General features: G+C 37.5%; 1 protein-coding gene across 6 annotated transcripts in view; it reads right to left on the bottom strand.

Moving 5' to 3' along the window:
• THSD7A (thrombospondin type 1 domain containing 7A) overlaps positions 1-12,838 on the bottom strand; it is a 713,490-nt gene that overhangs the window by 30,962 nt on the left and 669,690 nt on the right. For all 6 annotated transcript variants that reach the window (XM_029233858.1, XM_029233859.1, XM_029233854.1 and 3 more), the window contains 4 exons: positions 10,487-10,492; positions 8,717-8,850; positions 4,395-4,548; positions 1,188-1,332 (listed from right to left, as the gene is read on the bottom strand). In XM_029233858.1, coding sequence (XP_029089691.1) covers positions 1,188-1,332; positions 4,395-4,548; positions 8,717-8,850; positions 10,487-10,492 — 439 coding nt within the window. The remainder of the gene's footprint in view (positions 1-1,187; positions 1,333-4,394; positions 4,549-8,716; positions 8,851-10,486; positions 10,493-12,838) is intronic.

Raw genomic sequence — 12,838 nt, 5'->3', positions numbered from 1 at the left:
AAATGCTGGCGTTGCACATCGCTACAGGGACTATTCCTGAGGCAGATGTCTCCCTGACAATCTTGCTAGCTAGCTGTTTGGTGATACTGTAGAAATGGCTGTGGCCTGCAGATCAAATGTCATTTAAAAACCTTTTTCCTAACGAAAGCAGAAATTTACATTTCAACATTTTTGTTTAAGCAAAATAATCATAATTTTAATGGCTCGTACTTTAGGTAGTTATATCCAAATAAAACTGTCTTTCACTTACTGTCCGTACTGTAGAATACTGTAAAATGTACGCTTATTTATTTCAAAATCACTTTGGCCATATTTATTTAATTCCCTTTATTATATATCTTTGGCAAAATAATTCTTTCCAGGGTAACGTAGCATGCCCCAGAGAACTGTGATTTCATTGTGTCATGAAAGGAAACTGAAGAGAAAAACCAAAAGAACAAAAAGTCAGTCTGACTGCTGTGTGTCACTGTACAGTTTCTGGGGTTTATTTTGGTGTGAAAATTACTTGGGAAAAATTCCAGAGTTAGCTTCAGTGTTGCCCTAAGTCATACAAACCATGAAAGTCTTCTTTCCTAGAGTATATACCTTGATGGTATGAGATGAGGGTTTGGGAAAGAAATGGAATTTAGAATAAGCCTTTTTTTTCTAAAAAAAACACTCATCTACCTTTTTTCACCTACACCTTTGATAATATTTATATCTCTGAAATGTTTATATTCTCTTCACGCACTTCTTGGCAAGCTTAAGATTGCTGATGTCTTTACAGCAGACTAATCGTGCCTATGAACTGCCCCCACGGAAAGAATTGTTGTCCCAGTATTCACAGTGATTAAACACATTCTGAAGAAGAAAGACATCTTTCAATAAACTGATACCCATGGGAAGATATACCTTTTATGTGCACCTTCTGAAAGTGGGAGGGTGGCTTAAGTAGGAACCCTTAGACTATTCTCCGTCTGCCTTAAGAGCTAGTGTTTGTGTGATAATTTCATTCTCTATTTTGATGTTTATGAAAAATAAGGCAGATAAATATTTCTTTCATTTAATACGGAATTAATTTCTGGGAGAGTAAGCAGCATGTCCAAAAGGCACGCAGATGGAGTTGAACAATACTTCCGGAAATGCTGCTGAGCTGACAGACGTGGGATTTGACCTTTAACTCTATAAGGAGATGACTGTTCACATACCTGTTACATTATAATCATAGTGGAAGCAGTTTTTGTTCAGGTTACAGGGTTCCTTCTCAACAGCATCAGGGCAGGCTCTTCCTTCATCAGCAGGTTGTCTGATGGGATCAGCTGACCTTTGCCGGAAACTGCTTTGATTGCAAGGCTGACAAGGAATAATATAGCTCCTCAGAAAGGTGAGTACTCAGCCACACAAGAGCTAATATATTAGGGAGAGCACTGGAGCAAGAGCTAGAACCTTTGGGACACTGGCTGACTTAAACAATCTCATAATGCCTCAGTTTCTTCATTTATAAGATCAAGGTGTTGGATGAGTTTCTGATGTTCCAGCTAGCTCTAAGATGCTGGGAACAGGGAACGTTGTTTGCCATTCCAGTACACAAAGAATGTTGTCTGCTGCCTCAGTTCTACAATGATCAAGGCACCAGCCACTGCAGCTGCTGCAGGTGATGTGCCCTGAGCGAAACAGGATGGAGGAAAAGAGGTAGCATTCTGTGCTTTGGATACTGACCCAAGATAGTTCAGATATGTCTAGGGAATAATTTCAATAAGCCCAGATTCTTGCATCTTCCTATACCCAGGAAAGCACTAAAGTCATTAACTAGAGATGTCTGTTTTAGTGATTAGCAGTAATCTTTTGATGTCTGACTGTATGTTCTTGCCCAGCAAAAAACTCCTGTTTATCCTGGCTCCTCCTTTACCTTTTCAGAGCAGTTCCTCAGAGCTATCTAAAAGGTTGTCTCCCAGGCTATAATCCTCAGTAAGATCCCCGAATAAAGCTTAACTCGCAACTTTTAAGCTGTGTGTGTTTCTTCAGTCGACAGTGCTTAAGAGATGTGTCTAACCTGAAAAGATATCTGCACCCCCTTGTTTATTGCAGCACTATTTACAATAGGCAGGATATGGAAAAAACCGAAGTGTCCATCAATGGATGAATGGATAAATAAGTTGTAGTATAATTATACAGTGGAATATTATTCAGCCATAAAAACATGAGGATTTCTACAATTTGCGACAACATGGATGGACCCTGAAGGCATTACGCTAAGCGAAATGTCAGACAGAGATAAACAAATGCTGTATGATCTCACTGTATGTGCAATCTAAAAAACAAAAGAAAAAACAAAACTCATAGAAAAAGAGATCAGACTTACAGTTACCAGAAGTGGGGGTAGGAGAGAAGGGAGAATTGGAGGAAAGTGGTCAAAAGGTACACATTTCCAGTTATAAGATAATAAGTAGTAGGGATGTAATGTACAACATGATGACTGTAGCTAACACTGCTGTACGTTGTACAGGAAAGCTGTTAAGAGACTAAATCTTAACAGTTCTCATCACAAGCAGAACATTTTTTTCCTTTATTCTTTTCTTCTTTCTTTTCATCATACCTATTTGAGAAGATGGATGCTACTGAACCTATTGTGGTAATCATTTCACAATATATGCAGATCAAACCATCATGCTATATTCCTTAAACATACAATGATGTCTGTCAATTATTTCTCAGTAAAACTGGGAGAAAAAGAGCCTATGTGTCAAATATTAATAGATACATCACATCATCCATACACAAACACATACATATGGTCATACTAATTATTGTAGATCACTAATACAGAAATTATAACCTATCTATTTATCTAATATAGTTGACAGGACCCGAAAAACGGTTTTAAGGGTGAACTTTAAATAACTAGTTATATACAACCTTTATTTTCCTAATGTGCACACATATATGCACACAAACACAACTTAGCACTAATTAAAAAGACTGGTTGCCATTCTCCTACGCGTACAGTCTTGTTTTGAAAACATTTGGTTACTAAGATCAGAAACAGTAACTTAAAATACGATGCTATGGAATTAAATAGAATAGAAAATCATTTGCATATGCTTGTGAAACAGCTGATTCTACTGTTGTGGCCTCTCCCGTTGCGGAGCACAGGCTCCGGACGCGCAGGCTCAGTGGCCATGGCTCACGCGCCCAGCCGCTCCGCGGCATGTGGGATCCTCCCGGACCGGGGCACGAACCCTTGTTCCCTGCATCGGCAGGCGGACTCTCAACCACAGCGCCACCAGGGAAGCCCGAAACAGATGATTCTTAATTGCAATTTAACCTGCATCCAAGTCAACTGCCAGCCCTGTTTTGCTCCCGCTCTGTCAGTTGGCTGCTAATCAGCATCTTTAATAATGTTAACCCTGAAATAGAAAATTCATTCCTCCTTGAAAACATGTATCTGTCCCATATTATATTTCAGCAGATTAATTCCATATTAGATGTATCTTTTCCATGATTTGATGCCATTCTGAAGTGTGCAGCTTTACAAAGATGCACAAGGGTAAGCCAAATTTCCCACATCATCAGCCAGTTCTGTTTCAAGTGACTCTCCTCCCAGGGCCCCATGGAAGAGGCCCTACGGGCTGCTGAAATCTAGAAGCTTTGTGTGATTGGAAACTCTCAGCTGGCTTTCCAGGCCCAAAGAGACTCAAGAGTCAGTGTGTGGAAAGAGACTCACTGATGCACAGCTTTCTTCTTTCTACTCCCTTTCTTACCAGGATCTTTTGCGTTTTAGTGTCAATACTCCTTCTGCCATACCCCTACCGTGTGAAAGATTATGCCTACAATTTTAAATGGATTGGGCAAAAAGCAAGGGATGATAATAACCTGACACCATTAAAGTATTTTTACTAGATTTTCATTCTTTTTCCCTTTACCTGGAGGGAATCATCATCACCACTGCAGTTTTTAACATGCTGTGAATTCATAAGCAAATGTAAAGGCATTTTGGGACTTCCCTGGTGGTGCAGTGGTTAAGAATCCACCTGCCAATGCAGGGGACACGGGTTCAATCCCTGGTCTGGTAAGATCCCACATGCCGCGGAGCGTCTAAGCCCTTGTGCCACAACTATTGAGCCTGCGCTCTAGATCCCACGAGCCACAACTATTGAAGCCTGTGCTGGGTTTAGAAGGATGGTGGAGGAGCATAAAGCTTGCAAGAGGTCGAGCTGTTTCAGTGTGAGTCCAAACATTGCTGATTTTAAATGGCACAGTCATAAGAATGAAGTAGCCAAAAATATGCCTTGCTTTGGTAACTAATTTAATAACTAATTTAGTAACCAAGCTATTATTCTCTTAATAATATTTTTAAAGCTTTAGTGGTAAGGAATTAAGCAAATTCTACATTAATAAATGGTTAATTGTCTCACCAAAGTGCATCGGGTCCACGGACCCCATTCAGTTATCACACAATCCTCGGGACATGGTAATTTGCATTCTCTAGAGCCCAGAGGCATCTCTTCTGGGTCACAGAGGTAATCCTCTACATGGTCAGAAGGGCCATCCGCCGTGTTCTGCATGCATCTAGAAGAAAACATACCTATCAGTGAAGGAACTGGGACAACTGAACAATGGCCAGCCCGTAAGGTACAAGGTTTTTCATAAGACATCACCATGGAGGTGGGGGATGGGAAGCTTTGCATTTAATGAATAAAATTCTCCAAACATAAAGACGTAAAAGGATCTCTGCCTCCCATACCTAGTTGTATAGCTAATGATTTAAAAATCTATGCTTGCATGTATCATAATCTTTTAAAGTTATAGCCACTGTGTATACACTCTGTGTACATAAACTACGTGTCTTCCTCTTAAAGGAGAGGGTCATTTACACCCATATATGATGCAGAAACTAATGAGTTCACCAAAGATATTCATAGATGGGTTACAATTCTGGAATATAATGCATGTTTTTCTTCTGAGGAAAACGGTGAATTCCATGGAGAAGGCAGATTCATATATGATGGAAGACAAGGCACACTGAAATCTCCTAGGGAGAGATTTCAGTAAGTGGTTTTGAGAAAGTAACTGATGGCATTTATCAAGTTGTTTTGTCATTTCAAAAGTAATTTTCGCTTCCCATCTGCTGATAACCTTAAAAGAAAGGCAGAAGTGAAGAGACAATCATAAGAATAATAGCACAAATTCTCTAAACGTGGTTGTTGGGATCTTCCTGTATCTTGACCTTTTTTATTGTTAGTTTTCCTTTTAACAGAACAAATTCAAACATTTTATTACATTTCATTCTATTGTAAGCAGTCATAAAGGGCTCCTTAGTCATCTCTTGGGAATCTAATTAATGTGACTAGTACCAGACTTAACTTTTACTGTAGTTAATACTCTCTCAAGGCACTTTTCGAATAGAAGAGAAAAACTTTATCCCTCATTTGTAACTCAGAGAAGGTCAACCAAATTAATAGGTTTGGGAAGAGAACTGCATTGCAGGAGATGAAAAGGAAGGCTTGAGCTCTTAAGCCTCTCAAACCCACTGCAATGTTTTAAACTGTTGGTTGCATTACATTACCAATTATATCTGGAATGTCAACTTTTCTCAGGGATTTACAATCAGTAGGGACATTGCATCTTCACAGATCTCCCCTGCAGAATCACGCTTCTATACAGCGCTGCTAATTTTAAGAGAAATGTGGTTTTCCTGTGGAACGCATTCAAAGACTGGAAAACTAAGCTGTTGGTTATGTCTTAACCGGGTTTGTAAGCTGGAAAAATCACCACACAAATACCCACCTCTGCATTTTTTTGATATTGAATAATATATAAAAGGTAATCACAAAAATATGCAAATGTAGACAGACAGTTATATAGTTTCATTGTTGAAGGAAAAAAATAAATTATAAATTTCTCTGGGAGAGTTTTAGTTTCCCAGGAAAAAAGTTCTAGCTTCAGTGGCATTTTAAAAATGTTCTGTTGACAGCAGCTATGAGAGGACGGAGCAGACGGGACAGTTCAATCTCCAAAGTTGGATTTGCTAAGAAAAGATTACGTTAATGTGAGGCCCTGACATGATGTACAAGGATTAACTTGCAAAATTACCTATTGATTCAAAGTTAAGGACAGATGTTCAATACTCTATTAAGTAGTTATGTGCATAAAACTTTGTTTTCAAAGGTATTTCTTTTCCTTCGATTTTTACTATACAGGTAATAGATTCATTTTAGGAAAATCACAAGAAATAATACAAATTCACTACATTCTATCAGAGATAACCACTCTTAACAGACTACTATATTTAAACATATATTTTCATTTCATTAAACAGGAGCAAACTTCACCTACTATCTGTACCATTTAGGAAAAACATCAACAATACATTATAAAAATCTTTTTGTGTTATTAACTGTGTTTCTAAGACATAATTTTTAATGATTACATTTGAATTCCATCATTTGAATGTGCCACAATTGCTAAAAAACCCTTCTTGTTGATATTCAGATTGTTTTATTTATTTGAGTTAGTATTAATGATACTTTTATCACTGTAGAATAGAATAAATATTTGGATCAAGTCTTGAGCCCAAAGGGAAGCACTTTAAGTTCATTTGCTTTCTTCAAATTCCTGGCCTTTTCTCCTTTCCATAGGAGAAGGGATTATGCTGTGAGAATACTGAACTATTTTAGAAAACAACCACCAAGTTGGAGGCCAAGGGTGGGCCCAGATGCCCACCACAGTTGTAGCAATAGGGGGGGGGGGAATTGCCTGCAGAAAATTCAAAAGCAACAGTAGAAATAACCAAATCTGTTTGGTTCTTATTATCATCATGTGCTGGCAATTCTACAAAAATGTTAGTGAAAAAATATTCCTTCCCAGCAGGGCAAACCACTACTATTATTCAGTCTTTGATGTCACACCATCCTAAAAGAGAAAGAATGAGATATTTTGAAACCTGCTCTCTTATAGACTCTTCCTGAAATGTCACCCAATGCTTGCATCTAACAGGACATTTGACCTTAATTAGCAGAGGGTAAGGTTTGGGAGGTATACTACTGAATCAAGAAAGAAACATTATTACAGAATCAGAAATTCCAATCAATACTGATCTTCTCTTTTCTCTGTTTGCATTAAAAATGTTTACTGGAAAAATAAGTTGACCAGAAAAGTTACTGTGCTTAAGATGTGTTTGGAAATGTTGAGAATACCTATTCACAGAGCAAAAAGAAGCAACGTATACACAGCCGAAGGGAAAGCCGAAAGAAGTTCATTATTATAATTTTTTTAATAACAAAAAACACAACCTGATCAAATTTTTAATATAAGAAAAATATTTTTATATTTGAAAGAGAAATTTTAAATTTGGCAGAAGATTGGTAGAAAACAGAATCTGTCTTTTTCTTCCCTGTTTCCCTATTAACTCATTACCTCCACCCCACCTCATCCACCTTTAAAAGTTACTCCATAAAATAACTTGAGAGTTCAGATGGGCTTTTGAAAAAAGAGATAGAGACTATTTTTACTGGATTAAATGTTTTACATAGTGTGCCAAGGTTTTATGATATAAACGTTAACTTGTTCTACTTTCCTATTGAAACAGATTAAGAAATAGGAATCTTAAATTCATGAAAAATTATGTCATGAGTGAGAATGGGATTCTTCACAACAGGAGTTGTCAGGTTTTGGATGTTTTTCTGTTTTTCTTTACTGTGTGTCACCCAGCAGAGTTAGAAGAAACTGGTTGTAGTTAAAGAGTGACAAGAGACTTGAGTTTGAATGCAGCTGTCACTTTACTAGGTGTGTGCTCTCAGCACACTACTTAGTAAGTACTTCTGAATCTACTCTGTAAAGTGGAGATAATAAAGCCTCATATACTTGCTTCCCAGGTTTGAGACCCTTAAGGATCATATGTAGACGGTGCAGGGATAATTTAATGAGTTAATTTAATTGTATTACAATTATTACAATAATTTAATTGTATTAGGTTTTAGGGAAGTTCTGTGAATATGACAGGGTCTCAGTTTGGAGAAACAGGATTTAATAAAGGGGACAGACATGTAGATGGATCTTTCAAAACAGTGAGGGGTATGTGGGGTATTATAGAACAAGGCCGCTCAGTAGAGCTTTCTATGACAATGTAAATACTGTGCTCACAGAATTGCCACTAGCCACCTCTGGCTATCGGGCACTTAGAATGTGTCTAGTGTGACTGAGGAAATGCATTTTATTTAATTTTAATAGATTTAAAGTGAAATAGTCACACGTGGCTAGTGGCTGCCCTACCGGACAGTGTGGTTCAGGGAACAAATGAGAGGCACTAGCCAGTGGGGAGGTTTAGGGAAGGCTTCCTAGAGCAGATGGGAGTATTCAAAAGATAGCCAGTTTGATACAAAGGATAAAGAGTTTGCAAAAGATTATCACTAAGATACAGTTAGAAATATATTTGACCTTTAAGGAAGAAGTTACTGGGGTTGGAAAATCTGCATTCATACACCTCGCATTCAATATGCAGCCCTTTCCCTGCAAGAGTACCTTGAAGCAAAGCTTCCTAAAATCAGAAGGCAGAGGATGATACACTGCTGCTGGAAGCAGATCCCTTTAGAGCTTTCTATGAACACAGACGCCATAAAAATAAAATTGAAGACAATTTCATTCAGGAGATTGGGAGGAGGGCAAGCTCATGTTGGCACATGAGAAATCGGGAGGTGGCTGTGCCTTTGCTTCTCTGTGTAACTAGGCTTGGCCTTACCTCACTTTTCGGGTTTGCACGCCCTCTCCACAGTTGTCCCGCATGTTCACAAAGGTCACCTTGCAGATGCTCCATGGCTCTGTAACCCATATGTACTGGCTGCAGTCACTGTGGCAAGGGACGACCTCATACACCTGAAACACACACGGTTCTCAATGACCTCACCTCACGGAACCCCATGAGGTAAGTGGGAACACTTCATATCACAGTTATCATGATATTCTTGTTTAGCTACTCTGAAGCCTTTCCTTTACTGTTCATTATTCTAAAACAGGAATACAGAGGATCTCTTGAGAGTTCTAGCAGTGGAGGGTACGGCTGTGTTGTGTTGTGCTGCTCCTCTATCACATTGCAGCTGGAGATTGGACCTCATGGACCACATCAGACACATTCCGTACTTTCCTAGACTGACCCTTACCACATAGTATTGTAATTTCCTGGGCCATATGTCCTGTTCACAGTTTCATGTGTCTTCAATACTTAGCCCAGGGTGCTTGCTCATATGTCAGGCATTCTATAGAGATTTGTTGAGTAAGATGAATAAATGAATAAAAGAATTAATGGATTAAGTAAGCATATAAAAGTAGCTGTTTTCAAATAAGTATAATTTGGCCTGTTTTCCAAATAAGTATGTATACCAATAAGAATTTTGTGTGTGTGTTCCATATATGAAACTAAATTAGAAGATAAATAATATGAAATAAAGCTATCTGAAAACTAACTAAACCTTGGAAGCAAGGTCTGAAATTGGTCTTATATTACACAGGTACAAAGCGGTGAGGGCCACATAAAACAAAGCAAATTGTCTCTGCTCTGGTGCCCATAAAGGCTTGCAGCCCCAGGTTTGGGGTGGTGTGGTTGGCTGTTTCAGGATTTTTAGCACAATGAACCAATTATGCTCTTTTCTCAATGAGAAAGAAGAATGACTAAATAAATGAAAAAAAGGACCATAATCCACTGCAACAGAGCTGACTCAACCATTAAAGAAAAATGTCTCTCTTAAAATCATTTCAAAGTCTATGATAACTCTTATTTCCTATTTTACATACACACACACACAAACTGCATGAATATTTCATATAACTATTTAATTCCAGAAAATATAGATTTAAATAGTCCTCTGGAGCCATTCTTTTGTGCAAATTTTAGTTTTACTAAACATCCAAGTAAAGTGAATAAAGTGGACCTATTCCACATAGGAATAAAAAGTGTGCACTGTTGGAGTGAGAATCTGTAATTACTGTCATAAGTTATCACCTTCACGTTGGGTGCTGTATTAAAATAGGACTAAATACTATTTTAGTATTTAGTAAAATATTACCCTACAAGTTGTGGGGAAGGGAACAACTGAAGGGAAAATGCCACCTTTCCTAATCCTTTGATGGCTTTCATTTTAATCTCCTACACTGCAGTGAATACAAATCAGTTCAGAGCCACCTCCTGCTACCGCTTTGAGCCCACCTGCACCTCTCCCTCTCCGGGAAGCATGCGACCATTAACAGGAGGGGTCATTGCCTTTTCAACGGTGGTGAATTATGCTTGTTCTCCACTATCCCTGTACCTTAGGCCCTGATAGTAAAATGAGAAAACACATGTAATATGCTAGGAAAACAAAGAGAATAGCTGCAGAAGAAAAATTTTATGGAAAACATGTTTTCCCCTATAAAAGATAAGAGAAATAGCAGGAAAAGAAATACATTCTCTGATGTCAGGAGTAAAATGAAAACAAACAGCACTCTATTATGAACGATGAGGTTTAAAAGTTCTTACCTGGGCCTGGAGTAGTGTTCACCAGGAATGAAGAAAAGAGAGAGAAACAAAGATAAGTTAAACAAAGATAAGTATATTTGATGAGAAGAACTCATGTTCTAAGTTTCAAATATTACCCATATATAAAAGGTGGGGTTTTTTTTGGTAAATGATTAGAACATCTTTCTTAGACCTTAAAAGAGAAAGACCAATTCCTTATTACTGTTTAAAATTAAGATACACAAATGAGTATTGCAAACAGCAAGTTAAGGAAAGGATTTGATGGGCAGGATGAAGAAATCAAACTGAGTAGACATCAAAATACATATCATGGGGAATCAATATATGACTGCAAATATCGTGTGGTTCAAATTGTGAGTGGACTATCTATGGATTGATTGACTGACTGACTGATATATTGATTTTAATCCATCCATCCACCCATATTTCTGAGGAAATGGGGATTTGCTTCCTCAACTGGAAAATGGAACCTCAGAGATCATTTCCAAGGCAAAGTACGACTTAATTACTGAGGAACATATAACTGCAGTAAAAATCTATATGATTTACAATTTTCAACACTTACACAAACCTTTGCATATTCTTTACTTTCCTAACATTTTACTAACAAATAAATCCCTAGAAGTTTCTATTTTTTAATGTAGAACATTTGTGCTCAAAGTCAAAGATTCAGGAATCTATTATTTCTTGTTTTAGCTTTGATTTTCCATTGTTCATATCTCAATATACCACCAGTAGGCTGATAAAAAATACTCAGATGTCCTTATCATACTCTGCATTAGATTATATCAGAGTGACAGAGAAATGGCTTAGGTTAAAGAGTTTTTAAGCAAGGACAACTTGGTACAATCAATTTGAACTTCTTCAGATTCACTATTTAAAAAATGTTAAGGCAAACATAGCTCATTTTAATTTTAAAATCTGGCTGTTCACATACACACTAAAGGTATGAAAATGTGTAGAATTTATTTGAATCGGATAAAAATTTATTAAAATTTAAATTTACTATTGGAAATTCAAGATTTCAAAACTTGTAGAATAATATTCTTTTGTATTATAAACATTACATTTCAGTTACTCTGTTTAATCGGGGTCATGCATTTTCTTCTTTGGAAATATTCACTAGGACAGAGAAACTCGATTACCAGTAGATGGCAGCAGTGCAGTATATTATTCACCTTCAGTTGTATTTAAGGGCAAGTTCAGCAATTTTTCTTTGGGGGGAAAAAATCAACATTCTTTTGGAGTACTTTCTATGCAATTTAATTCTCCACTTTCTTGGCCCTTAATTGATTTATTCAAAAGTTATTTTTATTTTCTCTATAATTTGCTTTTATTGTGATGAACAAATTTAGATTAATTTGGGAAGGCAAATATATGGGTAAGCAGTGTGTTTGGAGATTAAAATTAGAAAATCTATGTGCGTATGAAACATACCTACATATTTAAGTTTAGTTCATACATATGAATTGGTTCATTTGTGACTTAAATTTAAACATACATCTTAATACCTACACATATTGTGTGAAATTCACTCTTTGTTAATTCACATGTAGGCCAAACATGGCAATAACTGTCTGATGAATCTTATATTACATTAAACTAGTCACAATTCCCCCCATTAGACATTTTATTTCCGATGGAACACGAGTAACAGCTATGAACTGCCGCTAACAAGGTGTGCATCCGAAGTCAAAGAAAGTTCCACATAAGATTGAAAAGGCCAATCACCAAATTGATAGATTAACATACGGTTACTTTGATGCCATTTTTATATTTCTTTTTCTTTTTTTAAAATTTATTTTATTTATATATGTTTATTTTTGGTTGCTTTGGGTCTTTGTTGCTGTGCGTGGGCTTTCTCTAGCTGCAGTGAGCGGGGGCTACTCTTCGTTGCGGCCGGCGCACGGGCTTCTCATTGCGGTGGCTTCTCTTGTTGCAGAGCATGGACTCTAGGCACACCGGCTTCAGTAGTTGTGGCATGCGGGCTCAGTAGTTGTGGCTCGCGGACTTTAGAGCATGGGCTCAGTAGTTGTGGCGCATGGGCTTAGTTGCTCCACGGCATGTGGGATCTTCCCGGACCAGGCCTCGAACCCGTGTCCCCTGCATTGGCAGGCGGATTCTTAAGCACTGTGCCACCAAGGAAGTCCAGTATATATATTTTTCTTAACATATTTCATATTGAACAAACTTAAGTAAATGTACAGAATATACTTCCCAATTTTAGACCCAAACCCATATACTTTCTTTGATTTTAATTTATATACTTGGTAATTGAGATGTCTTTTCTGAGAGTCTATCGGATCTATCAGAAAAAGACAATCTTGCTCTCAGCGCACAAATTATTGTATA

Source organism: Monodon monoceros, unplaced genomic scaffold, assembly GCF_005190385.1.
Source record: "Monodon monoceros isolate NGI ecotype Baffin Bay Population unplaced genomic scaffold, NGI_Narwhal_1 Super_Scaffold_2, whole genome shotgun sequence".
NCBI classification, from domain to species: domain Eukaryota; kingdom Metazoa; phylum Chordata; class Mammalia; order Artiodactyla; family Monodontidae; genus Monodon; species Monodon monoceros.
The sequence above is the reverse complement of the archived record's forward strand: the minus strand, read 5'-3'. Positions and strand labels throughout refer to the sequence as shown.